The sequence below is a fragment of the Macaca nemestrina genome, chromosome 13, assembly GCF_043159975.1.
Source record: "Macaca nemestrina isolate mMacNem1 chromosome 13, mMacNem.hap1, whole genome shotgun sequence".
Classification (NCBI taxonomy): domain Eukaryota; kingdom Metazoa; phylum Chordata; class Mammalia; order Primates; family Cercopithecidae; genus Macaca; species Macaca nemestrina.
The window spans coordinates 121,467,966-121,492,599 of NC_092137.1; the positions used below are offsets into that span (position 1 = coordinate 121,467,966).

General features: G+C 50.1%; 1 protein-coding gene across 3 annotated transcripts in view; it reads right to left on the reverse strand.

The window, feature by feature from the left end:
• The window catches only part of LOC105490048 (cyclin and CBS domain divalent metal cation transport mediator 4), a 50,095-nt gene that overhangs the window by 13,192 nt on the left and 12,269 nt on the right, over positions 1 to 24,634 (reverse strand). For all 3 annotated transcript variants that reach the window (XM_011755282.3, XM_011755280.3, XM_011755281.3), the window contains exons 2-3: positions 691 to 834; positions 217 to 351 (exon numbers count right to left, since the gene is read on the reverse strand). In XM_011755282.3, the coding sequence (XP_011753584.2) occupies positions 217 to 351; positions 691 to 834 (279 nt within the window). The remainder of the gene's footprint in view (positions 1 to 216; positions 352 to 690; positions 835 to 24,634) is intronic.

Below are 24,634 nucleotides of genomic sequence, written 5' to 3' on the forward strand. Positions count from 1 at the left end.
GTTTGCAGTAGCCGCCCATTAATGGCAAACGAATCGCAGGGAGATCCCCGGGGGTGGAGTAGGCACCTGGCCCCTTCCAGGGATGGCTGTGTTGTCTCTGCACCCCTCACCTGCTGCAGCCCTTGTCCTATGAGGAGAAAGTAGCCAGAGACCCAGGACTTCTCCCCCTGTGACCGTATTTCCACCAAGACCGGAAGGTCCTCCTCACGCTCCTACCTGTGGCTAGGAAGCGATGAGCAGCCAGGAGGAGCTGCGGGGAGATTTTCACTTTGAGCTCACTGTCCGTATCCTTGAAGGCGGAGAAGTCACGCTTGTTCTTCTCAGACACCCGCTTCCGGCTTCGGTTGTCAGCTGCCGGAGGAAGAGCGTGGAATTGAGAACACAGACCCCGGAGGACTCAGGAAGAGACCCGCCCCGCAGCTCCTGCTCTCCAGTCCCTAGTCCCACGCAGGAGCAGCGGGCTCTGGCTGGCAGGTCCCCAAGGCACAGAGGCCGAGGGTGAAGGTAGCCTCCGGGCAATGCTCTCAGTAACCTGCTCCCTGCTCACCGCGGCCAGTGCAGGGCACCTGGCCACCAGGCCTCAGGATGCTAGGCCTCCTGTGTCCTGCCCTATGGCCCTTCCAGCTAGGGACACCAGGTTTCGATCCAAGCAGGAAAGGGGTCCTGAGCCCTGTGGAGGGCTGGACTCACTGTACATGTCGGACTCATCCAGGATCTCCGACTTGATGATCTCCTCGATCACGTCCTCCAGGGTGACCAGGCCCAGGACCTCGTAGAAGGGGTCACCCTCACCCTCGTTGTTTACCTTCTGCACGATGGCCAGGTGGGACTTCCCTGTGGGCCAAAGAAGCAGGTCAGACAAGAGTCCAGAGGCCAGTCATGAGACTCCCTCAACCAAAACATTAACTCTAGATGTAGGGTCATAAGTCACCAGGATGGGGTCATGGTGGTTTTTCTCTTTTGCAACTTTCCTGACATTTCTACTACAAACAGACATTGCTTTTATGAAAAGGAAAACTAAAAGTAATTTTTAAAAGCATTTCGTTAAGGACTGCTTTTTTGTTTTTCTCTTTTTTTGTGGGGGAAGGACAGGGTCTAGCTCTGTTACCCAGGCTAGAGTGCAGTGGCACAATCATAGCTCACTGCAGCCTCCAACTCCTGGGCTCAAGAGATCCTCCCACCTCAGCCTTCCGAGTAGCTGAGACCACAGGTGTGCTCCACCATGCCCGGCTAACTCTTTTATTTTTTGTAGAAATGGGTCTCACTATGTTGCTCTACCTGGTCTCAAACTCCTGGCTCAAGCAGTCCTCCCGTCTCAGCCTCCCAACGTGCTGGGGATACAGGCATAGGCCACCATGCCAGGCCAGGACTACTTGTTTAAATAGGATAAAAATGAGGGCCGGGCATGGTGGTTCAAGCCTATAATCCCAGCACTTTGGGAGGCTGAGGCGGGCGCATCATGAGGTTAGGAGACCAAGACCATCCTGGTTAACATAGTGAAACCCCGGCCGGGCGCGGTGGCTCAAGCCTGTAATCCCAGCACTTTGGGAGGCCGAGACGGGTGGATCACGAGGTCAGGAGATCGAGACCATCCTGGCTAACACGGTGAAACCCCGTCTCTACTAAAAAATACAAAAAACTAGCCGGGCGCGGTGGCGGGCGTCTGTAGTCCCAGCTACTCGGGAGGCTGAGGCAGGAGAATGGCGTGAACCCGGGAGGCGGAGCTTGCAGTGAGCTGAGATCTGGCCACTGCACTCCAGCCTGGGCGACAGAGTGAGACTCCGTCTCAAAAAAAAAAAAAAAAAAAAAAAAACATAGTGAAACCCCGTCTCTACTAAAAAAAAAAAAAAATACAAAAATGAGCCGGGTGTGGTGGCGGGCACCTGTAGTCCCAGCTACTCGGGAGGCTGAGGCACGAGAATGGCGTGAACCCGGGAGGTGGAGCTTGCAGTGAGCCAATATTGCATCACTGCACTCCAGCCTGGGTGACAGAGTCAGACTCCATCTCAAAAATAAATAAATAAATAAGTAAATAAATAAATAGGATAAAAATGGCAACACTGGGAGCGGTGGCTCACACCTGTAATCCCAGCGCCTTGCGGGGCTGAAGCAGGCAGATTGCTTGAGGCCAGGAGTTTGAGAGCAGCCTGGACAACATGGTTGTCTCTACTAAAAATACAAAAATTAGCCAGGCAAGGTAGTACACACCTGTAGTCCCAGCTACTCGGGAGGCTGAGGCAGGAGAATTGCTTGAACCCAGGAGGCAGAGGTTGCAGCGAGCCGAGATCGCGCCACTGCACTCCAGAGCAAGACTCTGTCCCATAAAAAAAAAAAAAAAAAAAAGAAAAAAGAAAAAAAGACCCTGCCTGGTGCCTCTTATCAGGGGCTTCTGGGACTCTTGGGGAGGGGAAAGACCCAAACTGACAAAGGCACAGAGCGGCCAAGCGCTGTGATTAGGTGGGGCAGAGACTACAGTCAGAGAGGGGCCACCCCCTCAACCCAAAGTGAGGGAAGGAGGCTGAGGTGGGACAGGACCCTCCACAGAAACCTTGTGGGGTGGTGGGTCTTCCCAGACCCGTTTTTGAAGGCCACACCCTGCTCTTATGGCCCCAACCCCAGCGAGTGGCAACAGGGGCCAGCCGAGAAGGGCCGGGTCCACAGTCTAGGTGGGATGAATCCTGTGTGCCGTGCCCTACTCGCAGGAGCGCAGGTTTGGAGCAGCCTAGGAAGAAAGGCCCCGGAAATCTGGGAAGGTCAAGTCAGGGTCTTCTGCATGGCTTCCCCTTCACAGTCCAAGCACCTCGCTCTGGGGACTAAAGAACTCATCCTAAATGCCCTCGGTGGAGGATGTTTGCCAGGTCTTTAAGGCCACAGAAAATCCCCCAGCCCAAGATGGGCTGTCACAACTTCTAAGGGCCTCTTAGGGAGAACAGAGAGAATGCAAGGTCTCATGACTAAAGTAAAAATTCTCACAATACACCCCACGTGATGGGGCCGAGCACTGCATTGTGAAAGCTTTTCACACACATGCCGGGGCAATGATATATGTATTTCCCACTACAGGTTCTGGTCGAAAAACGTTTAGCGCATTGCCAGACAGAGCCGTGGCTGGACTCGATTGAAAATTCCCCAGTATCGGCCGGTCGCCGTGGCTCACGCCTGTAATCCCAGCACTTTGGGAGGCCAAGGCGGGCGGATCACGAGGTCAGGAGATCGAGACCATCCTGGCTAACACGGTGAAACCCCATCTCTACTAAAAATATCAAAAAAAAAATTAGCCGGGTGTGGTGGTGGGCGCCTGTAGTCCCAGCTACTCTGGAGGCTGAGGCAGGAGAATGGCGTGACCCTGGGAGGCGGAGCCTGCAGTGAGCCAAGATTGCGCCACTGCACTCCAGCCTGGGAGATGACGAGAGTCTGCCTCAAAAAAAAAAAAAAAGGAAAAAAGAAAATTCCCCAGTATCTTCCTAGAGATGAGCCAACAAGTTCATGAGATCTGTGAGGCCTTCCAGCAGGGCGGCAGCAGGCCAGGCCAGGACCCCGGGGTCTGTCCCCAGGCCTCTGTGCCTGCTGGAGGCTGTCCATACAGGAATGCCCTCGAGAAAGACAGTGCCTGGAAGGGCCTGGGCATCCAGCTAAACGATGTCACCACATGGGGATGGGAATTAAAGCAAGGCAGCTTTGACAGGCTGAGTATCCCTTATTCCTCACTGGGGAGCAAAAGTGTTTCAGATTTCTGATTTTTTTTGGATTTTGGAATATTCGCAGAATATACACCATTGAGCACCCCAAATCTGAAAATCTGAACTACACAACGCTCCAGCGAGCTTTTCTTTTGAGCATCATGTTGGTACTCAAAAAGTTTTGGATTTTGGAGCATTTGGGATTTTGGATTTTTGGATTCGGGATGCCCAACCTGTACCCCCTTTCAGATGGGCACCCTCTAAAAAGCCTGGTAATGCCCAGTTATGGCAGAGGATGGGGAAGACAGACAGGCCCTCACACGTATCTGGTTGGTGGCCTGGTAAAAGGGTACAACATTTCAGGGGGCCAGTTGGTCAGGATGTCACAAAATCAAGGGTTCCTAACCTTGGACTTGGAAGGTCCACTTCTAGGAACTTACCCTAGCGAGAGGCAACCTTCACAAAAGACACAAGAGAAGGGGGCTCTTGGCAACATTCTTTTTAACAGCCCTAAACCAGAAACAACCTAAAGAAACAGCAGCAGGGCACAGGGACTCAAAAGGGGCCACAGCTACTCAAGGGAGAACGTGGCGGAGGTGGATGAATGAAGTGCGGAATGAAATCCAAGATACGCTATTAGTGAAAGAGTAAGTCACAGATCGGAATGCATGGAGCCACCTGCCTGCACAGAAACAAAGCGGGTGTGTAGGCTTCAACTGCCCTGGAAGTGTCCGGAAGCAATAAGAGCGGTCGCCTTTGAGGGTATTTGGAGTTTGGGAAGGAGGCTATTATACCTCTCTGTATACCCTTCCATATTGTTATATTTGATGGGCATATTTTACTTTTATAATTTAAAAACAAAACAGACAAAATTAAGGGGGAAAACAAAATTAAGGAGAAGAAAGAGAAGCTGGTGAGAGTCTCCAGGGTGGACAAGGGCCATCTGTGCCTTCCAGTGCCACAGAGCGAGCCCCAGGGAATGGGGGTGTGTCCTTTGACAAGGTTCAGTGAGCAGAACCTTGTTCGGACCCCCAAAGTCAGAACACAACCTCCCCACTACATTCACATCCCTAATTACTCCACAGGCTCAGACCAAATCCTGACCAATGAAACGTTCCCTCACAGTGAAAGGCTGGTGGCCTCTCTATTTATTTTTTTTGAGATGGAGTCTCGCTCTGTAGCCCAGGCTGGAGTGGCCTAGGCTGGAGTGCAGTGGTACAATCTCAGCTCACTGCAACCTTCACCTCCTGGGTTCAAACGATTCTCCTGTCTCAGCCTCCTGAGTAGCTGGGTGCGCACCACCATACCCGGCTAATTTTGCATTTTTAGTAGAGACGGGGTTTTGCCATGTTGGCCAGGCTGGTCTCGAACTCCTGACCTCAAGTGATCCTTCTGCCTCGGCCTCCCAGGGTGCTGGGATTACAGATGTGAGCCACCGCGTCCCGCCTGGCAGCCTCTCTTAAAGTGGAAACAGCCCTGCTGCCGATGAGATGAGCTGATTCCGAGCAGGGTCTCGATACCACTCTCAGCCCCCCGCCTCCTCTCTGAGGCCCCTTGGTGGGATCCACTGCTGTGTGTGTGCACCCTCGGGTGGCGGCCAGCCGCACGACAGGCACCTTGTAGGTGTGCAGCCCTGGGCACCGTGTACACGTGCACCCCTCCTCTGCAAGTTGAGCTTTGGGCACCAGCTGATGACTGGCCGACTGGGGTTCCGTACGGAGGTTCCAGCCTAAGGGGCCAGTCAGTCACCCTCTGCAGGGTGAGCTTTGGGTCCCTGGGCTGTTTTTGCTTTTTTCTAATTTGTCTGTCCAGAGGGGACATCTTTTTGTCCTGGTAGAATCTTCCCCTCCCCGGGCCAAAGACCTCTGGTCAAGGTCACCAACGACCTCTCATGGTGGCGTGTTATTCTCAGATGACCTGCTGACCAACAGTCACTCCCTCCTTTCCCCCGGAAGCCCTTTCTGCCCTCCCAGTGCTCCTGACCTCAGGGGGCCGCTGCTTTTCCCTGACCACTTAATGCTGGAGAGACTCAGAACTCAGTCTGTACCCCTGGTCCCTTGCCTAGCAACTTTAAATACAAGTGTACAAGTGTCCCAGATAAATCTCTGCAGCCCTGTCCTCTCCCGTGCCCTCCAGATTCCTCTATCCAAGTGCTGCCTGACGTCACTAATACCTTGAAATTAACGCAGCCAAAACCCAGCTCATGCCCATCCCCCCAACACTCCTGTCTCCCTTCAGGGCAGCTCTGTCCCAGTTACCAGGCCCACGGGACAGTGAGCCCGACCTCTTCTTTCTTTTTTTTTTTTGAGATGTAGTCTTCCTCTGTCACCAGGCTGGAGTACAGTGGCGCAATCTCAGCTCACTGCAACCTCCACTTAGCAGGTTCAAGCGATTCTCCTGCCTCAGCCTACCAAGTAGCTGGGATTACAGATGCTCACCACCAGGCCCAGCTAATTTTTTGTATTTTTTAGTAGAGATGGGGTTTCACCCTGTTGGCCAGGCTGGTCACGAACTCCTGACCTCAGGTGATCCATCCTCCTCAGCCTCCCAGAGTGCTGGCATTACAGGTGTGAGCCACCGTGACCGGTCCCTCCTGTCTTTCTTTGTGCCTCTACAACCATTTGGCAGGAGGAGAAAAGTAACCAGTGAGGGGAAGGGGAGCAGGGAAGAGGAAGGGAGGCCGAAGATGGAAAGAATCATTGTAGATTTTAGTAGTTTAGAAGTTTCTATACTTCGGAAATTACTGCTAACTGATTTAACATCTAAAACAAGAAGATCAATTTAGAACTTATATTTAGGATTCTCATTGTATAAATTCTAATAAAATTGTATTTTGTGTGTGTGTGTGTGTGTGTGTGTGTGTGTGTGTGTTTGAGACGGAATCTCACTCAGTGCAGTGGTGCGATCTCGGCTCACTGCAATCTCCACCTCGCGGGTTCCAGTGATTCTCCCACCTCAGTCTCCTGAGTAGCTGGGATTACAGGCACCCATCACCACAATCGGCTAATTTTTTGTATTTTTATTAGAGACGGGGTTTCACCATGTTGGCCAGGCCAGTCTCGTGCTCCTGACCTCAAGTGTTCAGCCCGCCTCAGCCTCCCAAAGTGCTTGAGATTTCAGGTGTGAGCCACTGCGCCTGGCCATAAAATTGTGAGGTGGTGGTTGTTGTTGTTTGAGATGAAGTTTCACTCTTGTTGCCCAGGCTGTAGTGCAATCGATCTTGGCTCACTGCAACCTCTGCCTCCCAGGCTCATGAAATTCTCCTGTCTCGGCCTCCCAAATAGCTGGTATTACAGGTGCCCGCCACCACGCCCAGCTAATTTTTTATATTTTTAGTGGAGACAGGGTTTCACCAGGTTGGCAAGGCTGGTCTTGAACTCCTGACCTTCAGGTGATCCACCCGCCATGGCCTCCCAAAGTGCTGGATTTCAGGTGTGAGCCACAGCGCCCAGCCCATAAAATTGTATTTTAATGAGCTACCTTATGTTATTATTGGTGTCTATTCAATTGGCTGATTAGACTTTGGGGGTGGCGACGGCTAGGTGCAGTGGCTCATACCTGTAATCCCGGCACTTAGGGAAGCTGAGGCGGGTGGATTACCTGAAGTCAGGAGTTCGAGACCAGCCTGGCCAACATGCTGAAATCGTCTCAACTAAAAATACAAAAAATTAGCTGGGTGTGGTGGCAAGCGCCTATAATCCCAGCTAGTCAGGAGGCTGAGGCAGAAGCATCATTTGAACGCAGGAGGGAGAGACCCACTCCACTGTACTCTAGCCTGGGCAAAAGAGAAAGACTTCGTCTAAGAAAAAAAAAAGCACGAAAATTAAAACAATACATCTATATAGCTGAAAATCCACATTTTTCAAAGTAGTCCTTAGTCAATGAAAAATGATTGAGGAAATACAGCAAAATGTTAGTATTTCCTTGAGCCATATAAAATTGCTGATGTTCAATTATATTTTACCAAAACCAGCAATTCATGTGGCTTAATCTATGTATGGGAGATTCAGGATGGTTTCTATTTTCTTTTTATACTTTCCTATATAAAAATTCCAAATTTTTCATAATCAATAGTATTAAATTCTTTCTTTTTTTTTTTTTTTTGAGATGGAGTCACTCGCTCTGTTGCCCAGGCTGGAGTGCAGTGGCATGATCTCACCTCACTACAACCTCCACCTCCCAGGTTCAAGCAGTTCTCCTGCCTCAGCCTCCCGAGTAGCTGGGATTATAAGGATGTGCCACCATGCCTGGCTAATTTTTGTATTTTAATTTTTTTTTTTTTTTTTTTTTGAGACAGAGTCTCACTCTGTTGTTCAGGCTGGAATGCAGTGGTGCGATCTCAGCTAACTCCAACCTCCACCTCCCCGGATCAAGCAATTATCCTCTCCCAGCCTCCTAAGTAGCTGGGACTACAGGCACAGGCCACCATGCCAAGCTGATTTTTGTATTTTTAATAGAGACAGGGTTTCACCATACTGGCCAGGCTGGTTTCGAACTTCAGACCTCAGATGATCCACCCACCTCAGACTCCCAAAGTGCTGGGATTACAGGCATGAGCCATTGCGCCTGGCCAGATTTTTGTATTTTTAGTAGAGATGGGGTTTTACCATGTTGCCCAGGCTGATCTCTAAAACCCGACCTCAGGTGATCCATCCACCCACCTCAGCCTCCCAAAGTGCTGGGATTACAGGCGTGAGCTACCATGCCCGGCCAATAGTATTAATTTCATAATCAGAAAAAAAAAAAAACACATTCATTAGGCCGGGCACAGTGGCTCACGCCTGCAATCCCAGCACTTTGGGAGGCCAAGGCGGGTGGGGAGGTCAGGAGTTCGAGACCAGCCTGACCAACATGGAGAAACTCCATCTCTACTAAAAATACAAAGTTAGCGGAGGGTGGTGGCACATGCCTGTAATTCCAGCTACTCAGGAGGCTGAGGCAGGAGAATCGCTTGAAGCCAGGAGGTGGAGGTTGCGATGCGCCGAGATCGTGCCATTGCACTCCATCTTGGGCAACAACAGTGAAACTCTTGTCTCAAACAAACAAACAAACAAACACATCCATTAAATTAACTTTAAAAAAAAACTCTAGGCCGGGCGTGTTGGCTCACGCCTGTGATCTCAGCACTTTGGGAGGCCGAGGAGGGTGGATCACGAGGTCAGGAGTTCAAGATCAGCCTGACCAACATGGTGAAACCCTGTCTCTATTAAAAATACAAAAATTAGTCAGGCACGGTGGCACGCATTTGTAATCCCAGCTACTCAGGAGGCTGAGGCAGGAGAATCACTTGAACCTGGGAGGCAGAGGTTGCAGTGAGCCGAGATTGACCCACTGTACTCCAGCCTGGGTGACAGAGCGAGACTCCATCTCGAAAAATTAATTAATTAATTAATTAATTAAGAATTAATCAAATAAAATAAAATTCTAATACTGCTTCCTCTGGGACTTCAGGGTTCCTGAGCCTTCCCAAGTACTTTCCAAGCACTGCAAGAAAGGGAGACCCAGAAAGAAGGTGCCTGGCACCCTGGCTGTCCCCACCGTCTTCTCCAGGCTTTGCCTGGCGGCATGCTTGCCCACTCTGTCCTTCAGCGACCTCTGTCCAGCAGCAGCCAGGTGGGACCGTGCCCTCCACAGTCAGAGAACAGCATGTGAGGCCTCCAGAAACCCCGGATGGCTGGGCAGACCACAGGTGCCAGTCTCAGCCTCCCTCACGGCTCCCTCACAGCTGGCGCAGGTGCAAGGAGTGAGGATCCCAGCCCCGCCTGAGTCCCTCACAGCCCCTCCTGCTCCCCAGCCTCCGTGTCACCTCTTTATCCTTCTGCCCTGGGCTCAAACATGAGCCCTCGGTGCCCATGCCAGCTCTTAGGGCCCTGGACCCCGACCCATTTCTTTCCTTCACAGCTCTGTGCCATTGGCTGACCAGCGTCTATCTCCCACCGACCAGGCTGCAGCCCAGTGAGGCCTGAGTAGTGCCCTCACTCCTCGCCACGCTACCCCAACCCCTCCCACCGTGCCTGGCACAGCAGGTGCTCCACACCCCTGCTGGATACAGAAAGGATGGCCCCGCCCTGCACAATGCCCATTTTAGCAAACTGCTGTGTCCTCCTTCCCCGCCCTCCATAAAAAAGACTTTACAGTCCCTCAAAGCCCTTAAGAAAAACATATTACAGGTGCCGGGTTACAAAGTCCACAAGGGCCCTGAGAGGGCCCTACTCACCAGCTCCAGCTGCCTTTTCTCGTGGGGAAAAGCCAGGGGCCCCAGAACAGACCAGGGATTCCCACCACCCGAGAAGGAGTCCTCTGCATCCTACTCACTGAGTCTCCCAGGAAGGTCCAGACTCTGAGATCCCAGGGGCCCAGGATGGTCCCGTGCTCTCAGGACCTCCCACGGGAGAGGTGCGGACTGGGCTGACTGAAAGCCACAGGCTTGGGCCCTGGGTCCACACCTGCAGACGGCTGAGCACCCTGATTTCTTGGCGATTCTCTGCACTTTCCTCCCTTCACCCAAGCTCCCGCAGGATTAAGCTGGCTATTAATAGTGCTGACCTCAACCGCCGGGATGAGTGGCGGCCAGCCCAGCAAGAAGGCAGAGCCAGGGCAGGAGAGGAACCAGCCAGAGTGACAAGCCCCTGCCCTCTAGCCTCAGGGAGGGCAGCCAGGCTCATCCGTAATCCTAAGCAGGGCTCATCTGTGTTGCTCCCTTTCTCCCAGAGACACAGCTGGCAGTCAGCACAGTCAGTCCAGGCAAAGGCCAGAAGACCAGAAGGCTGCCGTGGCCCAGCAGGCAGGCCATACGCTCTACACTCGCTAGGCTTTGAGATGGAGTGAGACCCTGTCTCAAAAAAAAAAAAAAAAAAAAGATTACAGTGATTAAAACAGTGCAGTACTGGACCAGGCGCAGTGGCTCGTACTTGTAATCCCAGCACTTTGGGAGGCCAAAACGGGCGGATCACTTGAGGTCAGGAGTTCAGGACCAGCCTGGCCAACATGGTGAAACCCCGTCTCTACTAAAAATACAAAAATTAGTTAGGCGTGGTGGCACGGGCCTGAAATCCCAGCTACTCAGCAGGCTGAGGCAGAAAAATCACTTGAACCTGGGAGGCAAAAGTTGTAGTGAGCTGGGATCACACCACTGCACTCCAGCCTGGGCAACACAGCCAGACTCTGTTTCAAAAACAAACAAAACCAAAACAGTGCAGTACTGGAGAGAACAATGGGATTTATTTTACTTCAAATTTTTTTAGACAGGGTCTCATTCTGTCACCCAGGCTGCAGTACAGTGGCACGATCGCAGCTCACTGCAACGGTGACTTCCTGGGCTCAAGTGAACCTCCCACCTCAGCCTCCCAAGTAGCTGGGACTACAGGTGCACGCCACTAAGCTCAGCTAATTTTTTAAAAGGCAGGGCACGGTGGCTCATGCCTGTAATTCCAGCACTTTGGGAGGCCAAGGTGGGTGGATCACGAGGTCAGGAGATCAAGACCATCATGACTAACACAGTGAAACCCCACCTGTACTAAAAATACAAAAAATTAGCCGGGCGTGGTAGCAGGCGCCTGTAGTCCCAGCTACTCGGGAGGCTGAGGCAGGAGAATGGCATGAACCCAGGAGGCGGAGTTTGCAGTGAGCCGAGATCGGGCCACTGCACTCCAGCCTGGGGGACAGGGCGGGACTCCGTTGCAAAAAAAAAAAAATTTTGTAGAGATGAGGTCTCACTATGCTGCCCAGGCTGACCTCAAACTCCTGGGCTCAAGCGATCCTCCCGCCATGGCCTCCCCAAATGCTGGGACTATAGGTGTGAGCCACCGCGCCTGGCTTCTGGACAGAAATAAGCTTCAACAAATTGCGAATACTGAATATATTAAATCTGGTATATTAAACTGTGGGAGAAAAGAGAGATTACTCAATGAAAGGTATTGGGCTAACTGCTCCAAAGTCACTGTTTTATACCAGACTTATAAATCCATAAGAAAAATCACTAGCTTAATTTTAAATAGAAATACAATAAATACAAACAAAATCTAAGGAAATACAAATTTTCAAAATGAACTTATTTTTTACCTATCATATTAGCCAAGATTTCAGAGATTGGTACTCTCAGTGTTGGCAGGAGAACTACCTACCGTTGGAAGTTCAATTTTTTTCTTCAGAAATTTGGCAGTATGTGCCAAAATGTAAAATGTGCAAGACCTTGGACTCTGCCATTTCTCCCAATCCTAGGAAGTGACCTTAACAAAGGAAACACCCAGGCCAGCATGGAAGGTGTGCCCAGGAGGGCCTGCCAATGTTGTTTGTTTGTAACAATATTGCAGGACTTTAAAAAGGCTGACTCAGACATGAATTGATCTCAAGAGATGGTGATTCACTATTTGTGTAACGTAAAAAGTTCCAAAACAGTAGAGTAGGAAGGACTGCTGGTTTTCTTCACTTTTGCTTAATGCATTTTATACTTAACATATGCTATTTTTTATTTTAATCTTTTTTTTTTTCCTAGACAGAGTCTCGCTGTGTCGCCCAGGACTGGAGTGCAGTGGCGCAATCTCGGCTCACTGCAAGCTCCGCCTCCCGGGTTCACGCCATTCTCCTGCCTCAGCCTCCCGAGTGGCTGGGACTACAGGCGCCGCCACCACGCCCAGCTAGGTTTTTGTATTTTTAGTAGAGACGAGGTTTCACCGTGTTAGCCAGGTTGGTCTTGATCTCCTGACCTCGTGATCCACCCGCCTCAGGCTCCCAAAGCGCTGGGATTACAGGCGTGAGCCACCGCGCCCGGCCTGCTTTTACTCTCCTAATTAGAAACTATTTTCATATTGCGAGGGAAGCAATATGGTTTGTTGCTGACTTGGTAGAAGAAAATACACCAAAATATCCACATTTTGGATGATGGGATAAGAGGGACTTTTTTTTTTTTTTTTTTGAGACAGAGTCTTGCTCTGTTACCCAGGAGGGAGTACAGTGGTGCGATCTCGGCTCACTGCAACCTCCGCTTCCCAGGTTCAAGCGCTTCTCATGCCTCAGCCTCCTAAGTAGCTGGGATTACAGGCCCCCACCACCATGCCCAGCTAATTTTTTGTATTTTTTAGTAGAGACAGAGTTTCACCACGTTGGCCAGGTTGGTCTGGAACTCCGGACCTCATGATCCGCCCGCCTGGGCCTCCCAAAGTGCTGGGATTACAGGCATGAACCACCTCCCCTGGCCATGTGACTTCCATTTCTTAATCATTTTCAACTTTTCTAAAAGTTTCTATAATATACTACTTTTTAAGAACTTTTTTTTTTTTTTTTTTTTTTTGAGACAGAGTCTTGTTCTGTCACCCAGGCTGGAGTGCAATAGCGCAATCTCAGCTCACTGCAGACTCCGCCTCCCAGGTTCAAGCAATTCTCCTGCCTCAGCATCTCGAGTAGCTGGGATTACAGGCACGCGCCACCATGCTTGGCTAATTTTTGTGTTTTGAGTAGAGAGGGGGTTTCGCCAGGTTGGCCAGGCTGGTTTCAAACTCCTTACCTCAGGTGATCCGCTCACCTCAGCTTCCCAAAGTACTGGGATTACAGACGTGAGCTGCCGTGCCATGCCTATCTTTACTTTTTTTTTTTTTTTTTTTTTTGAGACGGAGTCTCGCTCTGCCGCCCAGGCTGGAGTGCAGTGGCCAGATCTCAGCTCACTGCAAGCTCCGCCTCCCGGGTTCACGCCATTCTCCTGCCTCAGCCTCCCGAATAGCTGGGACTACAGGCGCCCGCCACCACGCCCGGCTAGTTTTTTGTATTTTTAGTAGAGACGGGGTTTCACCGTGTTAGCCAGGATGGTCTCGATCTCCTGACCTCGTGATCCGCCCGTCTCGGCCTCCCAAAGTGCTGGGATTACAGGCTTGAGCCACCGCGCCCGGCCTATCTTTACTTTTTAAAAATTATTTTTATCTTTTTTTTTTTCCCTTGAGATGGAGTCTGGCTCTGTCACCCAGGCTGGAGTGCAATGGCGCGATCTCAGCTCACTGCAAGCTCCGCCTCCCGGGTTCACACCATTCTCCTGCCTCAGCCTCCCGAGTAGCTGGGACTACAGGCGCCCGCCACCTCGCCCGGCTAGTTTTTTGTATTTTTAGTAGAGACGGGATTTCACTGTGTTAGCCAGGATGGTCTGGATCTCCTGACCTCGTGATCCACCCGCCTCAGGCTCCCAAAGCGCTGGGATTACAGGCGGGAGCCACTGTGCCTGGCATTTTAATCTTTTTTAAGAGACAGGGTCTCTCTCTGTTGCCCAGGCTGGACAGCAGTGGTGCAATCATAGCTCACTGCAGACTAGAGTTCCTGGGCTCAAATACTCCTCCCATCTCAGCCTCCAGAATAGCTGGGACTACCAGCATGTGCTACCACGCCCAGCTAATTTTTTGTGTTTTATTTTTTGAGACAAGGTCTCATTCTGTGGCCCAGGCTGGAGTGCAGAGTGACAGGATCACAGCTCACTGTAGCCTAGGCCTCCTGGACTCCACTGATCCTCCCACCTCAGCCTCCCAAGTAGTTGGATTACAGGCCATCATGCCCGGCCAACTTTCATATTTTTTGTAGAGATGGGGTTTCGCTGTGTTGCCCAGGTTGGTCTCAAACTCTGGGGCTACAGGAATCCTCCTGCCTCAGCCTCCCAAAGTGCTAAGATTACAGGTGTGAGCCACTGCACCTGGACTTTGGTTTTAGTCCTTTAAATGTTTTTATCTGTTCATTCTATAATACATGTACTAGTATAATAGCACATGTATATAACTTTTGAATGAATGGAGACAAAAACAGAAAAAAAGGTTTTTAAATAGGGGCAAGATGAAAAGCTTGAAGAGCTCCCTTTAGAATACCCCCGTAAATGCTGAGCACAGTGGCTCATGCCTGTAATCCCAGCACTTTACAAGGCCGAGGCAGGAGGATTATCTGAGGTCAGAAGTTTGAGACCAGCCGGCCAACATGACGAAATCCTGCTCTACTAAAAACACAAAAATTAGCTGGGCTTGGTGGTGCCCACCTAAAATCCCAGCTGCTCAGGAGGCTGAGGCATGAGAATCGCTTGAACCCGGGAGGCAGAGGTTGCAGTGAGCCGAGATTGCGCCACTGCACTCCAGCCTCGGTGACAGAGCCAGATTCTATCTCAAAAAGAAAAAATAGCCCCATAAAGATATCTGTGCCTCAGCAGCCTCTTTGCACAGGACATGGGGTCAACCTCCCTCTGCCACCAACCTGTCAGGGTGACCATGTTCCCAGGACAGTGATTCCCTACATCTACTGCCGATCCCACTCTTCCTCGGAGGAAGCTAAGGCCCAGAGAAGTCACGCCCAGGGTCACACCACAAGGGTGATCAGGCCGGGATACAGAAATGGGACTTCTGCTACAGATAGCCTTCTTCCTTTTTTTTTTTTTTTTTTTTTTTTTTGAGACGGAGTCTCCCTCAGTGGCCCAGGCTGGAGTGCAGTGGCTGGATCTCAGCTCACTGCAAGCTCCGCCTCCTGGGTTCACGCCATTCTCCTGCCTCAGCCTCCCAAGTAGCTGGGACTACAGGCGCCCGCCATCTCACCCGGCTAGTTTTTTCTATTTTTTAGTAGAGACGGGGTTTCACCGTGTTAGCCAGGATGGTCTCGATCTCCTGACCTCGTGATCCACCCGTCTCGGCCTCCCAAAGTGCTAGGATTACAGGCTTGAGCCACCGCGCCCGGCGCCTTCTTCCTTTAACACAAGCCCATAGCGGGTGAAGCTATTGACAAACTGAGACTGGTCCCTCACCCTGGAGACAGGTCTTCAGGCCTCTGATTTTCCATTTAGCTAATAGTCTCTAGATTTTTAAGTTCTTACGATGGAAAATATCAAGTATATACAAAAGTAGAGGTAATAATCTAATTACACCTTCACCTGACAATTAACAGCTCCTCATGGCCAGTCCTGCTTCCTCTCTACTCCCACTTGCTCTACTCACTGATTTGAAGCAAAACCCAGATTTTATCTGTAAACATGTACACATTTTACCTGCAAATATTTAATATTTCAATATGTATCTCTAAAAGATAAGGACTTGGCCGGGCGCGGTGGCTCAAGCCTGTAATCCCAGCACTTTGGGAGGCCGAGGCGGGCGGATCACAAGGTCAGGAGATCGAGACCACAGTGAAACCCCGTCTCTACTAAAAATACAAAAAATTAGCCGGGCGCGGTGGCGGGCGCCTGTAGTCCCAGCTACTCAGGAGGCTGAGGCAGGAGAATGGCGGGAACCCGGGAGGCGGAGCTTGCAGTGAGCCGAGATCGCGCCACTGCACTCCAGCCTGGGCAACAGCGTGAGACTCCGTCTCAAAAAAAAATAAAATAAAATAAAATAAATAAATAAAATAAAAGATAAGGACTTATCAAACGGTCCTCCCACCTCAGCCTCCCAAGTAGCTGGGACTACCAGCTCATGCCACCACACCCAGCTCATTTTTTTATTTTTAGTAAAGACAGGGTCTTCTGGGCTCAAGCAATACACTCGTCTGAGCCTCCCAAGGTGCTGGGATTACAGGCGTGAGCCACCACGCCTGGCCGATGCCAAAATTCTCAATAAAGATATTGGCAAATCAAATACAGCAATGTGTAAATAGAATAATATCACTAAGTTAGTTCTACTCCAGTTACGCAATAAATTTGGGATTCACATTCAAAAATCAATCAGTGGGCCGGGCGCGGTGGCTCAAGCCTGTAATCCCAGCACTTTGGGAGGCCGAGATGGGCGGATCACGAGGTCAGGAGATCGAGACCATGCTGGCTAACACGGTGAAACCCCATCTCTACTAAAAAATATAAAAAATTAGCCGGGCGAGGTGGCGGGCGCCTGTAGTCCCAGCTACTCGGGAGGCTGAGGCAGGAGAATGGCGTGAACCCAGGAGGCAGAGCTTGCAGTGAGCTCAGATCCGGCCACTGCACTCCAGCCTGGGCGACAGAGCAAAACTCCGTCTCAAAAAAAAAAAAAAAAAAAAAAAAAATCAATCAGTGTATTTCAGAATAAAGAAAATAGGTTATTCAATAATCTCAACAGATACAAAAAGAGCATTTGACAAAATTCAACACCTATTCATCATAAAAATTCTTAGCAAACTAAGGGGAGAAGGGAACTTCCTTGATCTGATAAAGGGAATCTACAAAAAACCCTAGCAAAATCATATAAAATGATCAACTTTGAAAGCCTTCCCAGGACTTCCAGAATAGCCCCGGCAACATGGTGAAGACCAAGCAGGTGATTACCCAGTCTGGGCTTTGAATTGTCCCACCTCCAGGGGACGGACGGGTCTAGAGATTGGGTTCAATCCTGTGGTGAATTACTTAACCAAACATGAGTATGTAATGAGGTCTGGATAAAAACTCTGGACCCCAAAGATCACGGAGCTTCCTGCTTGGTGAATACATCAACATATCTAGAGAGAGTGCCCTGATACCACAGGCAGAGGGCGTGAAGCTCTTCTAGGACCGACCAAGCCTTGTCCTATGTGTATCCTTCAAAACAAAACTGTAAGCAGGGCCGGGAATGGTGGCTCAAGCCTGTGATCTCAGCATTTTGGGAGGCCAAGGCAGAGGATCACTTAAGCCCAGGAGTTTGAGGCTGCAGTGAGCTATGATTGCGCCACTGTGCTCTAGCCTGGGCAACAGAACAAGACCCTGTCTCTTGGCCGGGCGCGGTGGCTCACGCATGTAATCCCAGCACTTCGGGAGGCCGAGGCGGGTGGATCATGAGGTCAGGAGAGCGAGACCATCCTGGCTAACACAGTGAAACCCCGTCTCTACTAAAAAACACAAAAAATTAGCTGGGCATGGTGGCGGGTGCCTGTAGTCCCAGCTACTCGGGAGGCTGAGGCAGGAGAATGGCGTGAACCCGGGAGGCGGGACTTGCAGTGAGCCGAGATTGCGCCACTGCACTCCAGCCTGGGCGACAGAGAGAGACTCCGTCGCAAAAAAAAAAAAAAAAAAAAAGAGTTTGAGATCAGCCTGGCCAACATGGTGAAACCTCGTCTCTACTAAAATACAAAAATTAGCTGGGTATGGTGGCACATGCCTGTAGTCCCAGCTACTCAGGAGGCTGAGGCAGGAGAATCCCTTGAACCCGGGAGGCAGAGGTTGCAGTGAGCCGAGATCACACCACTGCACTCCAGCCTGGCGACAGAGCGAGACTCCGTCTAAAAAAAAAAAAAAATGTCAAGGCTTTGAGTTGATCTGTAGATTCAGTGTGATTCCATAAAATTCCCAGGTAAAAAGCTAAGAAAAGCTAAGACAATCTTGAAGACCACAGGGCTTAACATTACCAGATATCAAAACTTACTATAAAATTACTGCAATTATGCCAATATAGTTACTGGAGCAAAGAAAAAGAAACAGATCAATTAAATCAAAGAGTCCAGAGAGACCTGCAAGTCACCTCAGTCCAGTGAGAAAAGGATCTTTTCAATACAAAGTCCTGGGTATCATATGGACCCTTTTTTTTTTTTTTTTTTTTGAGACGAGGTCTTGCTCTGTCGCCCAGGCTGGAGGGCAATGGCACAATCTTAGCTCACTGCAACTTCTGCCTCCCAGGCTCAAACGACTGTCCCACCTTAGCCTCCAAGTAGCTGGGATCAAAGGTGCAGGTCACCACACCTAGCTAATTTTTGTATTTTTGGTAGAGACAGGGTTTCAACACGTTGTGCAGGCTGGTCTCAAACTCCTGAGTTCAAGTGATTCCACACAGATTTTGTTTTTTTTTTTTTTTTTTTGAGACGGAGTCTCGCCTGTCGCCCAGGCTGGAGTGCAGTGGCCGGATCTCAGCTCACTGCAAGCTCCGCCTCCCGGGTTCACGCCATTCTCCTGCCTCAGCCTCCCGAGTAGCTGGGACTACAGGCGCCCGCCACCTCGCCCGGCTAGTTTTTTTTTGTATTTTGTAGTAGAGACGGGGTTTCACCGTGTTAGCCAGGATGGTCTCGATCTCCTGACCTCGTGATCCGCCCGTCTCGGCCTCCCAAAGTGCTGGGATTACAGGCTTGAGCCACCGCGCCTGGCCAATTCCACACAGATTTTAAAGAAAGAATATCGGCCGGGCGCGGTGGCTCACGCCTGTAATCCCAGCACTTTGGGAGGCCGAGGCAGGCAGATCACAAGGTCAGGAGATTGAGACCATCCTGGCTAACACAGTGAAACCCCATCTGTACTGAAAAAATGTAAAAAATTAGCCGGGCATGGTGGCGGGCGCCTGTAGTCCCAGCTACTTGGGAGGCTGAGATAGGAGAATGGCGTGAACCCGGGAGGTGAAGCTTGCAGTGAGGCGTGATCACGCCACTGCACTCCAGCCTGAGTGACAGAGCTAGACTCCGTCTCAAAAAAAAAAAAAAAAAAAAAAAAAGAATATTAACCTGTAACTCACATCAACAACAAAAATAAGTTCCATAAGGATTACAGATCTAAATGCGAAAAATAAATGATACAGTTTCTAGAAGATGGCACAGGAGTCTGCCCCCTGGCATGCACTCACTTTCCCTTCTCTTGCCAGCACTGTGCGTGCCACAGCACGATGCCTCACCAGATGCAAAACCTCATCTGGGTCTTCCCAATCCCCAAAACTGTGAGCCAAACAAATAAACTGTTTATAAATCACCCAGTCTCGGCCGGGTGCGGGGCCTCATACCTGTAATCCCAGCACTTTGGGAGGCCAAGGCAGGTGAATCACCTGAGGTCAGGAGTTCAAGACCAGCCTGGCCAACACGGTGAAACCCCATCTCTACCAAAAATATAAAAAATTAGCTGAGTGTGGTGGCACGCACTTGTAATCCCAGCTACTCAGGAGGCTAAGGCAAGAGAATCACTTGAACCCAGGAGGTAGAGGTTGCCATGAACCAAGATCGTGCCACTGCACTCCAGACTGAGCAACAAAGCTAGACTCTGTCTCAAAAAAAAAAAAAAAAATACACAAAGTAGCTGGGTGTGGTGGCACACACCTGTGGTCCCAGCTACTCAGGAGGTTGTAAAGTGGAATATATTGCTTGAACCTGGGAAGTTGAGGCTATAGTGAGCCATGACGGCATCACCGCACTCCAGCCTGTGACAGAGAGACTGTATCTCAAAAAAGAAATAAAAAGGCAAGGCAAACAACCTCTTAGAAAACAGGCAACAGGCCGGGCGCAGTGGCTCACGCCTGTAATCCCAGCACTTTGGGAGGCCACGGCGGGTGGATCACAAGGTTAAGAGATTGAGACCTGGCCGGGCGCGGTGGCTCAAGCCTGTAATCCCAGCACTTTGGGAGGCCGAGGCGGGCGGATCACAAGGTCAGGAGATCGAGACCACAGTGAAACCCCGTCTCTACTAAAAATACAAAAAATTAGCCGGGCGCGGTGGCGGGCGCCTGTAGTCCCAGCTACTCAGGAGGCTGAGGCAGGAGAATGGCGGGAACCCGGGAGGCGGAGCTTGCAGTGAGCCGAGATCGCGCCACTGCACTCCAGCCTGGGCAACAGCGTGAGACTCCGTCTCAAAAAAAAAAAAAAAAAAAAAAGAGATTGAGACCATCCTGGCCAACATGGTGAAACTCTGTTTATACTAAATACACAAAACTTAGCTGAGTGTGGCGGCGCGCTCCTGTAGTCCCAGCTACTCAGGAGGCTGAGGCAGGAGAATTGCTTGAACCCAGGAGGCGGGGGTTGCAGTGAGCCGAGACTGTGCCATTACACTCCAGCCTGGGCAACAAGAGTGAGACTCCGTCTCAAAAAAAAAGAAAAAAAGAAAATAGTTAGCAGACACCAACGAAAAGAAGAGTCAAATGGACAATGAGCATACAAAAATGTGCTCAATATCATAATTCACTAGGGAAATCTAAATTAAAACCACAATGAAGCTGGGCTCAGTGGCTCACGCCTGTAATCCCAGCACTTTGGGAGGCCAACGCGAGAGGATCACAAGGTCGGGAGTTCAAGGCCAGCCTAGCCAACATGGTGAAACCCCATCTCTACTGAAAAAACAAAAAAATTAGCCTGGTGTGGTGGCTCATGCCTGTAATCCCAGCTACTCAGGAGGCTAAGGCAGGAGAATTGCTCGAACCCATGAGGCAGAGCTTGCAGTGAGCCGAGATGCACCACTGCACACCAGCCTGGGCGACAGAGCGAGACTCCATCTCAAAACCACAATGAGGGGGATGAAAAGAGGTTGATTAATGGGTACAAACATACACTTAGAAGAAATTAGACCTGATGCCCCACAGATCAGCAGGTGACGATGGTTAACACTAGTCAATTTTACATTTCAAAATGACTAGGAGAGAATAATTCAAATGCTCCAAGAATAAAGAACAGATAACTCAAGGTGATGAATATTCCCATTACCCTGATTTGATTACATGAATCTATCAAATTATCACACGTACTGTGAAAATAGCTATTAGGTATCAATAAAAGTAAATTTTTAAAAAACACAATGGCGGCCGGGCACGGTGGCTCAAGCCTGTAATCCCAGCACTTTGGGAGGCTGAGGCAGGTGGATCACGAGGTCAGGAGATCGAGACCATCCTGACCAACACGGTGAAACCCCGTCTCTACTAAAATACAAAAAATTAGCTGGGCGTGGTGGCACGTGGCCTGTGGTCCCAGCCACTCGGGAGGCTGAGGCGGAGGAATCACTTGAATCTGGGAGGCGGAGGTAGTGGTGAGCTGAGATCACGCCGCTGCACTCCAGCCTAGGCGACAGAGCGAAACTCCATCTCAAAAAAATAAAATAAAATAAAATAAAACTACAATGGCACAGTGGCTCCAGCCCGTAATCCCAGCACTTTAGGAGGCTGAGGAGGGAGGATCGCTTGAGGCCAGGAGTTCGAGACCAGCCTGGACAACAAGGCAAGACCACATCTCTACACAAATTTAAAAATTAGCCAGGCGCGGTGGCCCACACCTGTGGTCCCAGCAACTTGGGAGGCTGAGGTGGGAGGACTGCTTGAGCCTGGGAGGTTGGGCCTGCAGTGAGCTGTGATCATGCTACTGTACTCCGGCCTGGATGACAGGAAGAGACCCTGCCTCAAAACAAAAACAAAACACAATGAGACACAACCATGCACACACCTGAATGGCAAACATTAAACACATATACACATACTTGACAAGACCAGAGTTGGTGGGGATGGGAGTGAACACTGATACAAGCACTTTGGAAAACTCTCATCTCTACTGTCCCTGTGCCTTAGAGATTCCATTCCCGGGCATATTCCCAACAGAAATGCCTTCATATGTTCAGCAAGATACACGCACAAGAGTGTTCTTAGCAGCGTCATTTGTAATAGTCCCAAGCTGGAAACAATGCAATGTCCATCAACAATATTATTGGTTATATAAGGGAATATTATGACAGCAACAAAAAGGAATGAATGACAGCTACACACAACGTGGATGAAGCTCAGACTCTTAACATTCAGCAGAAGCCAGACACAAAAGTGTACATATGATATGATTCACTTACAAAAGTTTAGAAACAGAAAAAAATTGACCCGGCCGGGCGCGGTGGCTCACGCCTGTAATCCCAGCACTTTGGGAGACCGAGGCAGGTGGATCACAAGGTCAGGAGATCGAGACCATCCTGGCTAACATGGTGAAACCGCATCTCTACTAAAAATACAAAAAATTAGCTGGGTGTGGTGGCGGGCGCCTGTAGTCCCAGCTACTTGGGAGGCTGAGGCAGGAGAATGGCGTGAACCCGGGAAGTGGAGCTTGCAGTGAGCCAAGATGGCGCCACTGCACTCCAGCCTGGGCAACAGAGCGAGACTCCGTCTCAAAAAAATAATAATAATAATAATTGACCCAGGATGACTGAGGGAGCAGGGCAGGGACTGGGAGGGTGCATGGGGTCAGGGGTGGGCTTTCAGGGTGTGGGTAATGTTTTATTACTCAAGCTCAGCGGCAGGGGTGTTTGTACACAGGTTGTACACTTATGATTTATGCACTTTTCTCTATATTATGCATCAACAAAAAGTTTACCTAAAAAAAAAAATTGAAAACTGACAGTACATTTTTTAGCATTTTTTAGCCTGAACTTACTGGAAACTCTCAATCTTCTGGCCTTTTTTTTTTTTTTTTTTTTGAGATGGAGTCTTACTCTGTCTCCCAGGCTGGAGTGCAGTGGCACGATCTCTGCTCACTGCAACCTCCACCTCCTGGGTTCAAACGAATCTCCTGCCTCAGCCTCTCAAGTAGCTGGGAGGACCGGCACACATCACACCCAGCTAATTTTTGTATTTTTAGTAGAGATGCGGTTTTGCCATGTTGGTCAGGCTGGTCTCGAACTCCTGACCTCAGGTGATCCACCCGCCCTGGCCTCTCAAAGTGCTGGGATTACAGGCGTGAGCCACCGCACCCGGCCTGCTCTCTGTCTTACCAGCTGCAATCTCACTGCAAGGAGACACTGCATAGTGCTTTACAGCATGGCTTCTAGGGCCGCATAGCCTGAGGCTGTCACTCAGCTGTCATGTGACTGGGAAAGGCTGTTGGCCTCTCTGAGCCTCAGTTTCCCATCTACAGCACTTGGAGGATTAAATAATTATTCCATAAACGTTAACCACTACTACAGGCACATGCATTTCCTGTTCTTTTTTTTTTTTTAACTTTTTAATTTTTTTAAAACTTTTAAACACAGGGTCTCATTCTGCCACCCAGGCTGAAGTGCAATGATGCAATCATAGCTCGTGTAACCTCAAACTCCTGGCCTCCAAGTGACCACAGATCTCTGTGGCAGAGGCAAGATGGGGCTCCAAGGGAACAGAGACTCAGCTGGTGGCCTCTTCCCTCCCTCCCTGAGACACCTGGGAGGCAGCAGAGGACCAGTGAAGCTGAAATGAAAACGCGTGACTGGCAAACAGGGCTGTGCTCCTTCCTTCCCCTGCCCCTCCCACAGGGCAGCCCTCACATGATGCTCCTGCAGTCGGAACACGGATGCGCTGGCGGTCAGGATGGCGGGCTTAACTTTCCCCACTTTGGAAGTGGGGGAAACTAAGTAAATGAGGAGAATTTCCTCTTTCACTTTCATTTTTTTCCATTGAGCTCTGCCTTCTGTTACCCTGACTACATACACTGGGGTCCAGATAAGATGGCATCTGAATTAGCATATAATTATATAGAGGGTTCTTTTGAGCTCAGTGTCATTATTTATTTATTTTTAATAAGCTTTCTATATTTACTTTTAATTTTTTTTTTTTTTTTAGATGGAGTCTTCTATCACCCAGGCCGGAGTGCAGTGGTGTGATCTTGGCTCACTGCAACCTCCACCTCCTGGGTTCAAGGGATTCTCCAGCCCCAGCCTCCTGAGTAGCTGGGACTACAGGTACACGCCACCATATCCGGCTAATTTTTGTACTTTTAGTAGAGACGGGGTTTCACCACGTTGGCCAGGCTGATTTCAAACTCCTGGTCTGTCCGCCTTGACCTCCCAAAGTGCTGGGATTACAGACGTGAGCCACTGTGCCTGGCCATTTCATTTAATTTTAAATTTTTGTGGGTACATAGAAGGTGTATCAGTGTATTTATTTATTTATTTATTTTCTATTTTATTTATTTTTTTTTTTGAGACGGAGTCTCGCTCTGTCACCCAGGCTGGAGTGCTGTGGCCGGATCTCAGCTCACTGCAAGCTCTGCCTCCCGGGTTCCCGCCATTCTCCTGCCTCAGCCTCCCAAGTAGCTGGGACTACAGGCGCCCGCCACCTCGCCCGGCTAGTTTTTTGTATTTTTTAGTAGAGACGGGGTTTCACCGTGTTAGCCAGGATGGTCTCGATCTCCTGACCTCGTGATCCACCCGTCTCGGCCTCCCAAAGTGCTGGGATTACAGGCTTGAGCCACCGCGCCCGGCCAGTGTACTTATAATTCCAAAAAAGGCACCACCCTGAACAGCAGGGCAGCCTGCCAACAGAGACAGTGTATGAGAACCGCTGTGGCCACAGGTTGGCATCAATGCCAACTGGGGCACCTTTTGGATAATAGCA